Source organism: Tetrahymena thermophila, assembly GCF_000189635.1.
Source record: "Tetrahymena thermophila SB210 genomic scaffold scf_8254551, whole genome shotgun sequence".
Classification (NCBI taxonomy): Eukaryota; Ciliophora; class Oligohymenophorea; order Hymenostomatida; family Tetrahymenidae; genus Tetrahymena; species Tetrahymena thermophila.
Genome location: NW_002476322.1, coordinates 265,022 through 281,700, shown reverse-complemented (window position 1 = coordinate 281,700; position 16,679 = coordinate 265,022). Strand labels below are relative to the sequence as shown.

The following is a 16,679-nucleotide window of genomic DNA, read 5'->3' as shown; positions in this document are numbered from 1 at the left end:
CCAATTTAGAAACAAACTAATACAAAATCATAAAATGGTTTTAAAAGTAATCCATAAAAAATATATACAATAAATTCAATGAATTAACAACAAGATTAATTAACTAAAGTTTAGAATATTTTAAAAAATAAATCACTAATATGTTTAGGATAAATTGAAAGGTGTTAATTTATAAAGATTTATATAAAACCTAAAATAAATTCCTAGCTTAATAAAAAACAATAAATACATTTAAATATAGCTAAATGGTAAATTTTGATTTATGATTAATTTTTATGCAAAAATTTATTTATAAATTTAAATTAATCAATAATTAATTATAAATTTGAACTTTCTCTCAAAATTATAAAATTCAAAATATAATTAATATCTTTATTTGTGCTAGAAATAATAAATAGCTTTCAATTTTAAATACATAAATAAATAATAAGCAATTTTAATTAATATTTATAAATGAAAAAATAAAATAAGTTTTACTTAAAACAGACTATATTTATATTTTTAATTATTCAAAGCAACCATAAATTGCAAAATCAATAAAAATGTTTATTATTTACCTTAATAAGATGATTTTAATTAATGCTCATTAGTACTTTAATGCTCATTTATTGTTTATATTTTTGTATATATTAGTTTTAAATTATTTTATAAAAGTCTATATTTAGTAGTTCAATAAATTAGTAAGTTGAATAATTAAAACAAATTTTTCTAATTTATAAAATAAATTTAAGAAAATGTTCTTAAAATTTTAGGTTTTCTTTCTATTTAGAAAAATGGCTATTAAGATATATTTATTTTTAATTTATACTTATTAAACACGCTTATCAAACTTTTTATGATATTAGTAATAGTTCTTCTTTAATAATTAAAATTACTATTTTTTGTCATATCTATTAATCTAAGAGTCTAGTAGGTTTGCTTAAATTTTTTAGTATTTTTTATTTCAATATTACATATGATATTTTAATTCAAACTAAGTAACAATATTTCAAAGTATATTATCGCAAAAACCTTGGTAGCATTAAGTTTTAATTAAATATTTTTATATTTATTTTTATCAAATATAAAAAAGATTAACTGTAACTAAAAAACTTTTTTTTGTTTGTTTAATTTTGTTCCATAAAAGAATCATAAAATTACTAGAATAAAAAATGAAATGTGAAGAAGTTAAGTAGTTTATTTTATTTTGAAAATGATTCTAAAAAAGTTTAGTTAAACTCTTTTTTTTCTTTGTGATAGCATAAATGATAAAATGTAATTTCTTATAGATTTAGCATTTGATTGTAATAATTTAGTATTTCTAGTAATTTACAGACTTAATATTTGGAATATATATATCTATTTATCTATTTCTCTATAATAATGAAGAATGATCATAAATGCTGAATAATTAGTATAGTTTGATAAATCATATAAATTATGTGGAATATAACCAATGCTAATAATATCAAATATCGCAACAATCTTTTCTTTTTTATAAACTATTTATTGGTAATTATCTCATGATTAATTAATTTTCATATACCAAATGAGTAAAAAAGCAAAAAATTAAGAATATAACATAGAAAGGTAGCTGTAAGAACTTTGGTTCAATTTAGACTACAGCAATAATAGTTAAATTAAAAAAAATGCAATTTTTGATACTACTACTATTAATAAGGATAGTATTGTTGGATTAGATAATCACTCGCTATCTAAAAGCTTAGATATGCTTCCTAAATAAGCAAGTTTTTAGAAAAATAATTTGATTAATTAACCTACTGAATAATTAAGAGGAGATGAAGATGATGATTAAATATTTAGCCCAATATATGTAGAAAATAAAGTTGTTTTAAATAAAGCATCAAAGCTAAGCTTCGATATTAAGCCTCCTCACAAGAACAGTAGGTAAACAAGTACCAGTAACCCTAGTAAAAATGACGAAAGCTAATCGTATTAAATGAATAATGATAGATTAGATATTAATAAGTAAGTAAAATCATCTCATAATATATGAAGACTAAATACTATTTTTAAAATTGCAAAAGCATCAATCTTCTTCCTTCCTATAGAAAAACATCGTAACTTAATGATACTGAAGTAAATCAAACGAATAGAGAGGACTCATACACTACAAACAATATGCAAATTTTTTTAAAAATTAACAATGTAATAGAATAGTTTATTATAGTATTAAATGCAATTATTTTCACAATTACAAAAATCTTTCCTTTTTATAATCAAATTAATAATTTTAATATTCTTATTTGTTTTTTTTAATCAGAATAAAGAGAACACTTAGAGAAGTTAAGTAAATCTTAAGCAATGGTAGAGTTCTAATTTTTCTTAAGCTGCTCTTAACATTTCACCTAAAGGCAAGGAATAAGAGGGAGTCAGCTTGAATCATAATTGGAAGAGAGGTGCATTTAGTATTTTATAGAAGATTGCCTAATTTAGAAAAATTATGTTGGTTAAAAGCGATAGTAAAAAATTTAAAAAATTAAAGGCTACTGATTTCGCTATTATTGGCGACAAAGCTTCAGATTTCAAGTACTATGTATATAAGGGGTTCCTTGAATCATAAGTGAGATATTAGTTTATAATTTATGATTTTTTTAAGTTAAATAAATTAATCAACTAATTCCACAAAAAAATTAATTGAGAAGAAAAAGAAATTTAGTTATTTTTATCACAAAAAAGATTCTAATCAAAGATTTTAGCAGATTTAAAATAATTGATTTTTCTACAAACAAAAAGATTAAATCTTTCTTTTAACTCAAAATAAAACTTTATTTCAATAAAATTTATTTTATTAACATTTTTTTTTTGCTTCGTAATTTTTAAATATTTTCTAAAATTAAATAGAGACCTACCAAAATTTAGAAGTGTGTTTACCAAACAACAAAGATTATTAAAAGTATAATTTTTTCTTTTTTACTTTCAAATTCTTAATTTTTTGTTTGCAATAAAATTTTATTTTTTTTCTATCCTTTTTTTGTCTCTAATTTTCAGACACCACATCTGACCAAAAGAAAATAATTTAATATAAACAAAAATATAGATTTTTTTTCTTCAGTGTTTGAAAAACTTTCTTTATCTATCTTGAAGCCAGACTCTAACTTTAAAGTCCTTTGGGATATACTAATGTTGCTTCTTATTTGGATAAATCTTATTATATGGTAATTTTTTAACTTAATAAATTATGAAATAATTAAATAAATATATTCACGCTTTCAATTTTAACTTACTAAAAAAAGTCCACTGATATTTAGTTTTGATGAATTCGAAATATAAGATAAAATGTTACTTTTGTAAGAAAATTTTGATTTTAAGTTACTATATTTATTAAAATTTTTAATATAAATTATAGTATGGTTTTTACTTGCTTCGCTTTTGCAACTGATATCATTGTGTAAATAAATACAGCATTTTTCCATTAAGGCATAATACAAACAAGTAGACAACAAATAATAGCAAAATATTTTAAATGTAATTTTGAAAATATAAACATGCATTGTTATTAATCAATTATTAATTAAAGAAAGCATGATCCCTGATATAGTTACTTTTTTTTGCTACGTAAGAGGAGTATTTACTGGTGACAAATATTTATTGTTAGCAATACTGTTAAAAACAATCAAAGTATTTTTATAAAATTCTTTTTATATATTAAAATTGCTTTAACTAGTAAATAATTTATTAGGAAATAAAAATATAAAGCAGTCTTTAAGAAGTGTTTTAACCTACAGAAAAGTTTATGCTGGCGATAAGAGTTTTTAATGTATTTTAGTTAGTTTTTATAATAGCTCATTTTGCTTCTTGCATATTTAATTGGGTAGCTTCAATTTAATACGATGGGAAATAATAAGACGATTTACCTTATGTTGAAACATGGCTTTCAGCAAACCATTTAATAGGTGCTGACTGGTATAAAATATACATAAATGGGTTTTACTTTTCTATGATTTCTATGTAAACTTTATTAATAATCCCCAAATATCATTTAATTTTATTAATTGCAAAAGGATGACGATAGGCTATGGCGATATTACTCCAAAATCCATCAATGAAAAGATCTATACAATTTTTTGTAATTAAAAAATTCAGATTACAGATTTAATTATTATAATTCACTCTAAAATATTAAATATTAATATCAGAAATGAGTTAGAAAATTTCTTGTTTAAAAATGAAAATTGTAACAAAGAAAATTTATATTCTCAATTAATTACATTTTTAAATAAATAAAATTTATATTCACAATTTGATTTATTTATCTTAAAGATAAATAACATGTCCATCTGAATGAAATTTTGCATCATTTTTAAAAGAGTGCTTTCAAGATATTAACCAAGAGATGAATAAATAAATATATTCTTTTGTTAATTATGTCCTTTAAAAATTAATTAATACTTTTTAAAATAAAAATTAGTTTGTGTTGTATCATGTGCCTCATTTGCTTATTCTATAAATACAAGTAAAACTATTTTTTAAATAAGGAAAATCTATTATTAATGAGAACTAATTAATTGTTTATAGTCAGTTAGGTTATAACTGATGCAAAGAAAAAGTCAAAGAACTTTAAAGAGAGAATGAGAAGTCTTAACTTATTGATGCAAAACAGATAAATAGATAATCATTTGTAAATGAAAGTCAGAAAATATATTGAATACTTACAGGAAACTAGTGAAAATATGGATTATGCTTACAAGGATTTAGAAGTTCTCCCAACTTCGATAAAGCAGGACGTTTAAATAGACATGTATGGGAATCTTATTAAAAAGTAGAAATTATTTTATTTGAATTTCTCACAAGAAACTATTGAAAAGCTTGCTTTAGCTGTTAATGAAATAAGCGCAGGACCAGGAGAAGTTATTTATAAGGTATTCATTTCGAAAAAAAGATGAATTAATATCAATAGATTCTTTATTTTAACTTGAAATTAGCCTAACGATAGCCCAGATTCCTTATATATTGTTTTAAGTGGAAGAATCGAAATTTACATTCAAAGCTAAAAAATTAATGGAGTTGAAAATGAAACTAATATTGCTTATATTGAGAAGGGTTGTGTCTTTGGAGCAGAGGAATTTTTTAATTAAAAGCCAAGGCAAAATGCTGCAAAAGCAACAGAGCTTTCCTAAATCATATAAATTCAAAGGAATTAGCTTGAGTAAGTACTAAAGTCAAGCGAAGATGACTATGTATAAATATTTTAATTTATTGACAATAAAAAAATTGTTTTTCTATTAAAGGAACATTTTAAAATGCTGAGTGACATGGTTAAATACTCCAATACAACAAGAGGCCTTGGTATACAGTGCCATTTTTGCAAGAATTTCACTCATTCTTTTTCAGAATGCCCTAATGTCACATATTCTAAAAGAAAAAATTTAATTATTATGAAATTGAATATTTCTTAAGATTAGCAACGTGACTATTATCCAAGAAAGCACATAAAATCAAAGAATAGCTTGCTATACTAAAATTTTTTAGTCAAGAGCATTAAATTGTTTATAGATTTAAAGAAATATGAAACTAAAGATACTGAAAATCAAGATGGAATGATTTCTGGAGCTTCAGGTATTTATTTAAAATTTTATTTTTTTATTTAGTAATATTTTTATATTCATTAAAAGAGTAATTTGATGATGCAGCTGTGGAAGATAATGAACTTAACTAAATAATCACTGAATATACTCAAAAATTGAGAAATACTTAGAAGACAGAAGAAGAAAGTGAAATATCATATGATGATGCTTAACAAAAATATAATGAAACAAATATAGCTTAAAAGTTAAATTAAAAACCAGAATAGGTAAGTATGCTTTATGCTGAATAGTTTTTAAGCAACAATAACAATAACAGTGGTGATGAAAAAGATAATAAAAAAGGAAATTCTAGAACATCAAACACTAACAAACAGAGTGAAGAGGTTTTATCTTCTCCAAATATCAATTCATAAATACCAAATTCATTAACTTTTATTCAAAACAATTCACCAACATTTAATTAAAATGTCAATCAGGAAGATAATTCTTGTTCACAGTTACAAACTTTTTAGCTCTCTACCAACCCATAGCTATAAGTTCCTTAGTAATTCCCTGAAAGGGAGAGACACTCCTCTATTTAGAGAATGTATCCTGGAGAGATCAAACTATTTCCATTATTCTCAAATACACCTTAGGAGACTAGAATAACTAGATAAACTTCTATTGATTTCACTATTTAAAATTAGCTATCTAATTTATATCCTTAGAAATAAAGCACTAACAACTTTAATTCAGACTTTAAAAACTCTAACTACGCCTCTGATTTCAAAAACTCAAAATCTTCATCATTAGCATAGAATTATACCCAGTAGTTGTAAAGCTAATAGTCAAATATAATTAACACTAATAGCTAAAACTCACAAAATTTGGGTTTCCAATCTATGCATCAACAATAGTAGCCTTTATCTCCTCAACTCGTTAGCGAAATTTAGAAATAAAAATAAATTATTCAAGATGCAAGTTTGATGAAGCTAAACACAGTTACAAGTAATATAAACACATTAGGAGGGAAGCTTGATTCAAAACCTACTTAAAATTTAGGATCTCAGCTAACTTCATTTGAAAATATGAAAATGGGAAGCCAAAGCTTTGTTTAACTATCATTTAATACAAAATTAGGGACAGATGCAAAGGGAGTTTAAAGCATAAATGGAAAAGAAATAGTCTCAAGTGTTAACTAAAATCTAATTTAGTAAGAAACAAAAATGTTGAATCAGCAATAATCTCAAAATTAAATGATATTAGATAATTCTATTGAAATCCACTCAATAAGAGAAATTAAAGGTCTGAACAATTGGGAAAGTGAAACATTAAAAAGATTTGACCGTTTTAAGATTTTTAAAAAATATTTCCCTCTTTAAAATATTAATAAAATATTGGAAGTTTTGAATTAAAGAAAAAATTCAAAAGGAAGTCCAAGCAATAAAAAACAAAGAAAAAAATTGACTATGTTAAAGAAATACGATATTCTATTGAAGTCATTTCATGCCAGTGAATTTTCGCCTAGAAAAAGTATTTTGAGTAAAAACTTAAATCTCACAAATTAGAATTCAGAATATTTGAAAAGAATAATCCCATCAAACTCTAAATTCGAAAGTCAAAAAGATGATTGAAGAATAATTAAATAAAAAAATAAAAATAAGAATTAGTTGATTATGTTAACTTTTTGTTATCAAAAATAATCGAAAATTCTAACCAAGTTTTATCTTGAATTATATATAAATTTAAAATATAAATTAGATTTAATAGAAAGATGATTGAAAGAATATATTTATTTACTTATTTAACTATTTTCTGAATTAAAAATTAAATTTCAAATAACATTTAATATATATATTGTTAAATTATTTAGTTATTTATCTGTAAATGCATTTTTAATTTTATCAAAGATTTTCGTTAAAATAACATATTTTTATACTTCAAAATATTTTATTTCATAAAAAATTGATTGGCTGATTGGCAAATTATTAAAAAAATTATATTTATGTTTACAAATTTATTTATTATATTTAGAATTAAAAAAATATTAAATTAAATTTTATTGTTAAATTATTTAGATATTTTTTTGTCAATACATTTTTTATTTATAATAACAAATATTAAAGATTGAAAATATTTTATTTGATAAAATTTGAATAATTGATAAAAGAATATATATGCAAATGCATAACAAAAACATACATATGTAAAAAAAATATATCTATTTATGGATTTATTTTATTATTTTTTGATCTAATAATATTAAATTCAAATTTAATTCGCTTTTAATTGTTGTTAAATTATTTAGATATTAATTCGAAAATAATTTTTTAATTTTTTTAAGATTTTAGCTAAAATTAAAAAATTTAATGTTGAAAATATTTTATTTCTTAATGTAAAAATAAATTTACTGATTGATAAATCAATAAATAATACACATACATTCTCATACATAAATTTGCTTACTAAAGATATCAAGCATTCATAAATAAATTTATATCTTTTGATAAAAGTGAGTTAATTTATTTATTTATTTAATTAATTAATAAATTAATTTTGCTTATATTTTATCTGATCCATTCTAAACTGTAATTAAAATTTTAATCCAAAAAAATATTTAATTAGATTATTCCAGATTAGATTTAAGAAAAAAATGAGTAGCAAATCCAAGAAAAACAGCAAGCAAATTAATTAGGAAGTTTAAAAAATGTTTTAAGCTGGATGTGAGCTTCTTAAGGCTGGTCAACCAGTATAGGCAATCCATATTTTTAATTAAGTTATTCTTCATGAACCTTAATACTAAGCTGTGTATAATAATTTAGGGCTCGCCTGCTTACATCTTAAACAATACAAAGAAGCTATATAGCATTTAGAAGAAGCCGTAAAGCTAAATAAGTTAGATTATGGCGCATAGAACAACCTAGGATTAGCTTATGCAAGTAGTGGAGATCTCTAAAAAGCTTTAAATATTTTTGAGGATCTTGTAAAAAAGGATCCAAATAATTTAGAAGTATTCTTTAATAAAGCAGTAGCATTGATTGAAAATAAGAAGTTTGATGAAGCAATTTTAATTTTAATGGATTTAATTAACTAAAAATATGAAAAAGCATATTTTAAGCTAGTAGACTGTTTCGTCTCACTGAATAAAAGAGAAGAAGCCATGAAGTATTTGCAATAATATTACCAAATAAATAGTGGAGACTCTTAAAAGACATATCTTTTGGGAGAAAAGGCAATAGATATCTAAGAAGTTGACTATGCAGTAGAGTGTTTTGAAAAAGCAGTTTAACTTGATCCTAAACATCAAAATGCTTGTCTCTTTTTGGGTATGACATATTATAATAAAAAGATGTATGAAAAATCAATACATTACTACTTGAAGACTTCTGAAATAAATCCCAAGAATTTCACTTGCTTAAATGGATTGGGTATTGTTTATTTAGAATAGAAGGAGTATGAAAAAGCTTTGTAGTATTTTGAATAGTCTTGTAAACTTGAACCCAGATTTGTCCCTGCTTTGTTCCACAAAGGATACACATATCTTAAAATGGGTAAGGATGATGAAGCTCTTAAAATATTTAACTAAGTTATTCTTATGGATAAAAACTATCCAGATGTTTTCTTTTTAAAAGCCCAAATATGCTAAAAATAGAATAAATTGAATTTAGCTTTAGATAACTATAATTTTGATTTAAAGTTTAATAACGATTCTGCACAATCAAAGCTTGGAATAGCAAGAATTTACATTATTCAAAACACAGAAGCAAGTCTCAAGCAAGCTGGAGAACTCATAGAAAGTGTATTACAAAAGAATAAAAATAATGGACTAGCATTAGCAACAAAAGCCCTTTTAGTTGTAAAATAAGACAGTAATAATAAGGAATAATCTAAAGAACTTCTAAACTAAGCCATTGAATTGAAAGATAAAGATACTGAAGAATATATTGAAATAATTGCAAAAGAGTTAGAATAATTACTAATTTGAGTTAATCCAAAAAATAATAATTAAATTAATATGAAATTACTAATTTGTAAAAATGCTTTATTTATCTCTTCTATAAATTCAAATTAATTAATTAATTAATTCATTATTTCAAGGAATTTTATTCTTTTTATTTTTATTTTAACTTTGTTTCCACAAAATAAACAAAACAAAATAAATTTTTTCTTTCAGTACATTATTAATAAAATCAATGTATGTAATTTTTTAGATCTTATGATTTATTATTGTAAATGAAAGAATGAAAAATTAATGATAAAAGGTTTTTGTAAAATTGATTGAGTTGAGTTTTTGATTAAGAATTACGATTCAATAATTCTATTATTATAATATATTTACACATATAAAATTGTATGAAATTAAGTAAATCTCTACTTTTAAAATAAAGGAAGAGACTTTTAAAACACGAGTAGCTATAATACATAAATTTATTTACTTATCTTTTTTATTTAAAATAATTAGGTTCTTTTTATAAAAGTGCAATTTTTGTTTGAATAAATTCATTAAGTTTTGTTATAAATCCTTCCTTCTTTTGAATTAAGGATGAATAATAAAAATTATTGTTATAACACTAACTTTTTAGTGGTTGAATTGGCAATGAGATGTGGCTGGGTTTAAAAGGTATTCTCATCAAATATAACTCACAAACAAGTTGCTCTTGCCAAATAAGCTAAAGCCTGATTTCATTCATGTTTAGAGAGACAGGAATGGTAATAAACTTCGATTAAAATACTAGTTGAATTGATGAGTAATGACTTCATATTTTTGAATTGCTAGCAGTAGGCAATACTACTATACTTTCCTATAATTTCTATCTAGTGCCTTTTTCTTTTTAGAAGCAAAGCAAGAGACAGGCAGACAGACAGACAGACAGAAACTTTTAGTATATTAAGTAGTAAGCAGTTACATATCAATTATTATTTAAGATAGATAAAGATGATAATAGACAGTAACTTATCATAAAATAGATTATTTGATAGTAACTTTAATAAACAATCGCGAGCTGCTTTCTAGGTTTAAAAATTCTCTTGTTTTCTATTAAGGAAATTTTTCTTCAAGTTATGCTTGCTTTTAATTTAAATGGAGCGCTAACTAGAAGAAAAATCCTTGCCATAAATTGCTTAAAAGAAATGCTTCATAATAAAAAGAATAGCGATTTTTTAAGGCTATAAGCAGCAGCATCAGAAGTGAGAAATCATTACAGGTTGTAGATCCCAAAAAGTAAAGACTTTTAGGAAAAGTATAAATAGAATGAAAACCGCTCATTTCGTATGCATTAGAAAGTAAAAGCAAGCAATTTTCTTAGTTTTGTGATAATAAATAAAGCTAGATTAATTACTATAAATTGATAAAAATTTGAAGTTTTTTTACTATAATTTGTTTGTTATTGTCTTAATGCAGTTTAATAGACAGACAGCCAAAATTTGATGAAATTCAGGAAAGTTTATTTGTTTGATTGATTGATTGATTGATTTATTAATTGAATTAGTTTCTTAGTTAGTTAGTTAATGAGAATACGCAGTATATTAATTTGTACATTTATTAAGAAAAGATGATTAAGAAATTGAGAGATTAATTTATATATATAGTATAAGTTAATGGAAGTTGATTGATTGTTATTGATTGAGATAGTTTTTTTATTGAGTTAGAAATTTGTTAATGCATTTAGTTAAATAATGTATTAGAGTTTTGGTTGATTGATGATTGATAGGTTGGTTATGTTATTAAGTTAGTAAGAATCATCTCTCTCAATTTGAGAAAGAGTTTCCAGGGAAGTTAGCGAAGTCTTCTTCGAGTTGTTAGAGTAAGAGGTTATTGTCAATAAACATTTCATCGACCTTGCTTCCGTCGAATCTGTTAATTTCATTTTCAAGTTGATTCATGGAATCAGCTCTTAGACGATTGATTTCTTCCATATCGAAAGGTTGAGATTCAGGGGAGCTGAAGAGTTTCTTGCAAGGACTTGAAAAGTTAGAGAAGATACTAATGTTGTTATCAAAGCTCAATTGAGAGTTATTTGACAATGCGGGTGAGAAGCTGCCGAAGCTGGAGTTAACATCAGAGTTGCAGCTCATCTTGACAGGTTAGGGTGAGTATAATTTATGGTTTAAGCTCTTTTTAGAAGAGGATGAGGAAGAAGAAGAGAAGTTTACGCAGTTCATTTATTATTTATTTTTTTTATGTCTTTGTTTGTTTGTTTAGATTAAATTCCCTTTTAAAAAATGAGAGGAATAATAAATCAAGTATTTTATTATTTTTTTTTTTTAATTAATTTATGAAGTAAAAATTGATTAATAAATTTTTTATCTTTCTCATCGACCTACTATTTAATTAATTTTTCCCTCTTCGCCTTAATGCATGATATCGTCTTTTTAATATAATTAATTATAAAAGGATTAGATAGATGAAAGAGATTCATTTTTTAATAAACAAGGTGAAAGTAAGAAGAAATTTTACTAACTAAAAGCTTAACAAAATAAATGACCTTTTAAAAATTATATATTGATATATGTTATTCACTAAAATAAATAAATATATATACAAATAAACAAACAAACAAAAAATAGAATGTGAAATGCTTGCAAATTTAATTTGTCAGCTCTTTTTTTATTTATGTCATTCTATCTATCTTTTAGATTCTATCCCCACCCTGTTTCGTTCCTTCGTCCCTCCTTTCAAGTTCATAAAATATGTATTATCTAATCAAAAAATTATCAAATCAATAATTAAAATATAAAATCCATAAATCAAGCTATTATTATTTTCCATCTTCCTTTCTCCCCAGCTTGCTTTTGTTTGATTCCAATCAAAATGAATAAGTCTAATTTATTCACTTAATCAATCCATTTTAGTGTTAAAGAATGATATTTATAGTTTTTTAGCAATCACAATTTCACTCTTCTCTCAAAGTCTTCTATCATTGCTCATCCTCTCTCATTTATGTTTCTCCCTACTATTATTATTTTTCTAGTGGCACACAAGCATCGGTGGATGCGCAAATAGCACGCACACGCGAAAAAGATGAATGGAAAAATATTTTTCGCCAAACATTATTTAAGAGCATATTTACATATAAAAATTGATTCTAATACTGTATTTCACATTATTCTCCACAAATTTTTTGGTCTCCTAATATAAAATCTTTAGTTTTTACAATTAATTCTAATCAGCAATAATGAACAAAGAGCGCAACTATTCCTCTAGGAAATAAATTGATGACTTTATGATAACCCTATTAGATTAACCCTAATAATAAATAAAGCATACATACCTTGCTTATTTTTCATCAAGTAAAAATTACAATTGCATAGAAAGAAAGATATATATATATAATCATTAAACTTTGATTGCACAGAGATCCACAGATAATTGAATTTTTTTTAATTTAATCAAGGAGCACTTAAAACATTTCTCCATTTATGGAGTTGCAGCACAAGTCAAAATACTGTAAAAATTCATAAGTAGCAATATTAATTTTTAAGTAAATGGAGTAATTTATTTCATTTTTTGAAATTTGTTTGTTTTTTGGCATAATTAATAGTTGATATGTCAATTTGATATCTACTTTATTATAAAATTGCGAAACTCTTGTTTGCTTAATTGCTAGACCTTATTAAATTACTAGCTTTCTTTATTAAGCTCTTTGTGCTTTGGAATTCTAATTCTGTTTGAAAATATATTTAATCTAATTTGAGTCAGTTTTCTAAGATTAGCTCACAACAAATCTACTCCGTTATTTTTAATTTTAATAATAGTAAAACTTTTAGATTAACAGAGGATAAGAATATTTAATTTTTTATTTTCGATTTAGACTTTAATGGTAGCTTAAATGATTGATTTATTTTTATTTCAGATATTGAGGTATTTACTAATCACCCACTAAATAAAAAAGCAAATATCAATATCTAATTCATTACTTTTTTCACTTTTTTATTTTATTCTGCAATACTTTCTATTTCTTTTTAAAAAGAAACAAACAAAGATAATTTGCTTGTATTAAATTTAGTTTGTTTAGCTTTTACTTTATTAAAAGCAAATCCTTCTATTTCAATGCTTTTTTTCAAATTAACAAACAAACAAAAAGTAAAGTAATAGAGAGTATTATATAATATATGTATAATTATTATTTTTTTATTTATGGGGGGAAAAAAATAAATTTATGCATGCATTTCACCTTCTACTGCTTGCAGATTCTCCGAAAATTTACTACGGAATTTTGTGCTATTGATTGCTGGAATACTAACTTTGGGAACTGATTGATAATATTGAATTTGGTTTTGCTATTTGACATTTTTTTTGATTTTCATAAATGCTTGATTTATTTATGCTGATACATTGGAATCTTCTAAATTTGCCAGAAACTCTTAAATTATTTTTTAAATTCGTAAAAGAGTTATATTGAATAAATCAAGCTGGTATTAAAAAATTAAAAACACATTCAGTAAGATATAAGCAAATATCGATGAATTATTAAAAAAATAATGCCATTTCCTTAGACTGTTGAAACAGAAAGCTCCTCATTTATTTCTAAAAGAAGTATTTATTTTGTCATTATAGTTGAATTTTAGTGTACTAAGTATCTTTAAAGTACATTCTATAATTGTTTCTGTCTTTAAAAAAAACTATAAGCACTTACAGAGTATCCAAAAGGACTTATAGAGTTTATTTGAAGTTAGAAAGGAAATTTTGTATATATCAAGTATAATGTCTGTCTTTTAAAATGAAATCAATTAATCTGCATTATTTTTAAATTTTGATTAATTTCATCTCTTAAATATATAAATTATAAAGCCATCAAATAGAGCTGAGTAACTAAAAATAATAAAAGATGAATAAGTATTAATATTTTTATAATTATTATTTGCTTTCGTTATTTCAATTAAGAAATTTACTGGAAATCAAATATTTGATAAAAGTCTATTTAATACAAAAAATATCTATAAATTATCAACTCCACTGCATCTATAAAATATTTTTTCGCCTGAACAGGAAAAACAAAGAACAAAGTAGAATTGTTTCTCTCTTTCTCCTTTTTCCTTTCAGATATATAAAGCATACAGTCATTCAAAATTTTAATCCTTGGTAATGATTTCTACGCTTATAAAAGTATATTTGGGTTTTAAAAATAAAATTTGTTTGAGTGAGTTAGAAATAGTTAATTGCAAAAGTGGGGGCTAGGTCACATAATGAATATAGATAGATATATAGATTATTAATTATTCATGAAGGAGGCATATCTTAAATTTATTACTTGCCTCATTGTAATAATTATTTAGTTAATTACTTTATTATTTTTATATATATATTTATGCCTTTTTATCACTTTCATTTGATTTAGATTTATTACTTCTCACTTTCTTCCCCACTCTATAAAATAAACAAACAAACAAAAAAATATTATTACTCAAATATAGGGGACTTTCTATTACTACTGTATCGTAATTATTATACTTTTTTACCCATTCAAATCTGAATGTAAGATACTTTTCAACATTTTCTGCCTCTTGTTTTTTTATAATCAAATCAGAATTTTAAATTACATGAGGTGATCCAATATTTTTTTTGCTTTTCAAAATATGAACAAAGATAAAACTATCAAAAAAAAGCTTTTTATTAAGTGCAAGCTGTTAAAAACACATCAACTACTAGAATAAATGGTATTAATTATTTGTAATTTAACATTTCCTTCAAAAATTACTCAAATTATCATTTATCTAGGCTATTGAGTGAGTAAATTAGCTAAGCTTATTATTATATTTGAATATAAAAAAGAAAAACTAAAAAGCAATTTGCCTTGTAAATCTTTAATTTATTTTATTCATTTGAAACAATATAAATTTACTCAATCAATCAAACATAATGAATAATATTTAAAACTGCTATCACTTTTAAATTGAAAATTATCTTCATGCTCTTCAAATAGAGGCAAAGTTGAATGGAACAATAGATTTATACTTAAGATGAATAGTATTTTGTTTATTGCACTTGATTTATTGAGTGAGAGAGAATTTCAACTATTATTTTTTAAATAACTTAACTCAAATAGATTCAGATATAATGTTAAATAACACTGAAATTTTTATGCCAAAATTTGTATTTTTTACTAGAAATTAATAACTTGATTCTCTAGAACGCCAAAAGTCGAGCATGATTAACTAATTTTATCTTTCAAATTTTAATCGAAGAACAGAAATTATGAGGAGCAAATAAAATTCATGAAAAAAAAACCAAATTCACATTCCTCTTTTATAAGATTTTATTTAATAGCTTAAATTATATAATATGTTCTTATCTTAGTTTACAAAAATAGCTCAATTTAAATCTATTTTCATAAAGTTACTGCCTTCTTGTATCAATTCCAAAAAAGTTTGAGATTGAATGATATTTACTAAAATTGTTTAGAAAAATGTATTCTATGATCCTAAAGTCATTAAACAAACAAAAAATGGACATAAATTTTCACTAATTTTTGTTTAAATCAAATACTAGGTCTTCGTTTATTTAATTATCAAATAAGCAGCCGTTGCTAATAGAACAGGCGGGTCAAATTTAGCTTAGAAATTTAGTAAGATAAATATAAATAGATATATAGATAAATGTCATCCATAAAGATGATTCTAGATAATTAGCATCTGGCTGGATCTGCAAAAAAAATGATAGATTACATAATTAATAATGAAAAAAGCAAAACAAAATAAATTTAATAATAATGAACATATATATTGATTGCAAATAACACAAAAATTAACTAAGCAGCTCACAAATAAATCATACAATAGCAAATAAACAAGCAACATTACAAAGGGGAAAATTTAAATAACCTTTATGACTAGCAAAGCAATCTAAATTTTGCATTATTCTACCTAAATATTTATCGCTAGTAAACAAAAAAAAAACTAACACAAATACAAAAAATTTTGAATAATTAAATTGACTTTTAATTTTGTTTCTTTTTTTTTGCATAAAGTTAGCTACTCATTCATTTTCCATGCATTAAAAAAGTAATTTATAGATATGAAAAGTGAAAGAAAAATTATAAATTTCCTTGAATTTATGTTCATTTCCTACAAAAATGAATGAAAGAAATAATTGAATAGTTAATAAAAAATAAACAAATAAATAGCTAACTCATTTACATAACAGAAAAGTATATTTACTTGCAATACTAGTTT

At 23.3% G+C, this 16,679-nt stretch overlaps 5 protein-coding genes across 5 annotated transcripts; 2 read left to right on the top strand and 3 right to left on the bottom strand. All coding sequences in view use genetic code 6, as the record gives it.

Moving 5' to 3' along the window:
• Positions 1-1,528: 1,528 nt before the first annotated feature.
• On the top strand, positions 1,529-7,141 carry TTHERM_00307780 (cyclic nucleotide-binding domain protein; the record flags this gene model as incomplete). The annotated part of the gene is made up of 15 exons (XM_001021052.2): positions 1,529-1,968; positions 2,028-2,148; positions 2,264-2,563; positions 2,845-2,896; positions 3,041-3,158; positions 3,237-3,290; positions 3,350-3,468; positions 3,521-3,621; positions 3,683-3,951; positions 4,005-4,069; positions 4,412-4,456; positions 4,519-4,862; positions 4,926-5,180; positions 5,232-5,559; positions 5,616-7,141. The coding sequence occupies 15 exons, from the start codon at positions 1,529-1,531 to the stop codon at positions 7,139-7,141; spliced, it is 4,137 nt and encodes a 1,378-aa protein (XP_001021052.2).
• A 1,019-nt stretch (positions 7,142-8,160) lies between these two features.
• Positions 8,161-9,492, top strand: TTHERM_00307770 (tetratricopeptide repeat protein; the record flags this gene model as incomplete). The annotated part of the gene is made up of 1 exon (XM_001021051.3): positions 8,161-9,492. One exon carries the CDS (start codon positions 8,161-8,163, stop codon positions 9,490-9,492), a length of 1,332 nt encoding a protein of 443 aa, XP_001021051.1.
• Positions 9,493-10,702: 1,210 nt separating this feature from the next.
• On the bottom strand, positions 10,703-11,374 carry TTHERM_000307769 (transmembrane protein, putative; the record flags this gene model as incomplete). Its single annotated transcript, XM_012798863.1, has 1 exon — positions 10,703-11,374. The coding sequence occupies one exon, from the start codon at positions 11,372-11,374 to the stop codon at positions 10,703-10,705; it is 672 nt and encodes a 223-aa protein (XP_012654317.1).
• A 445-nt stretch (positions 11,375-11,819) lies between these two features.
• On the bottom strand, positions 11,820-12,127 carry TTHERM_000307768 (transmembrane protein, putative; the record flags this gene model as incomplete). The annotated part of the gene is made up of 2 exons (XM_012798862.1): positions 11,820-11,875; positions 11,965-12,127. 2 exons carry the CDS (start codon positions 12,125-12,127, stop codon positions 11,820-11,822), a joined length of 219 nt encoding a protein of 72 aa, XP_012654316.1.
• Positions 12,128-16,106: 3,979 nt separating this feature from the next.
• Positions 16,107-16,568, bottom strand: TTHERM_000307767 (transmembrane protein, putative; the record flags this gene model as incomplete). The annotated part of the gene is made up of 1 exon (XM_012798861.1): positions 16,107-16,568. The coding sequence occupies one exon, from the start codon at positions 16,566-16,568 to the stop codon at positions 16,107-16,109; it is 462 nt and encodes a 153-aa protein (XP_012654315.1).
• Positions 16,569-16,679: the final 111 nt, after the last annotated feature.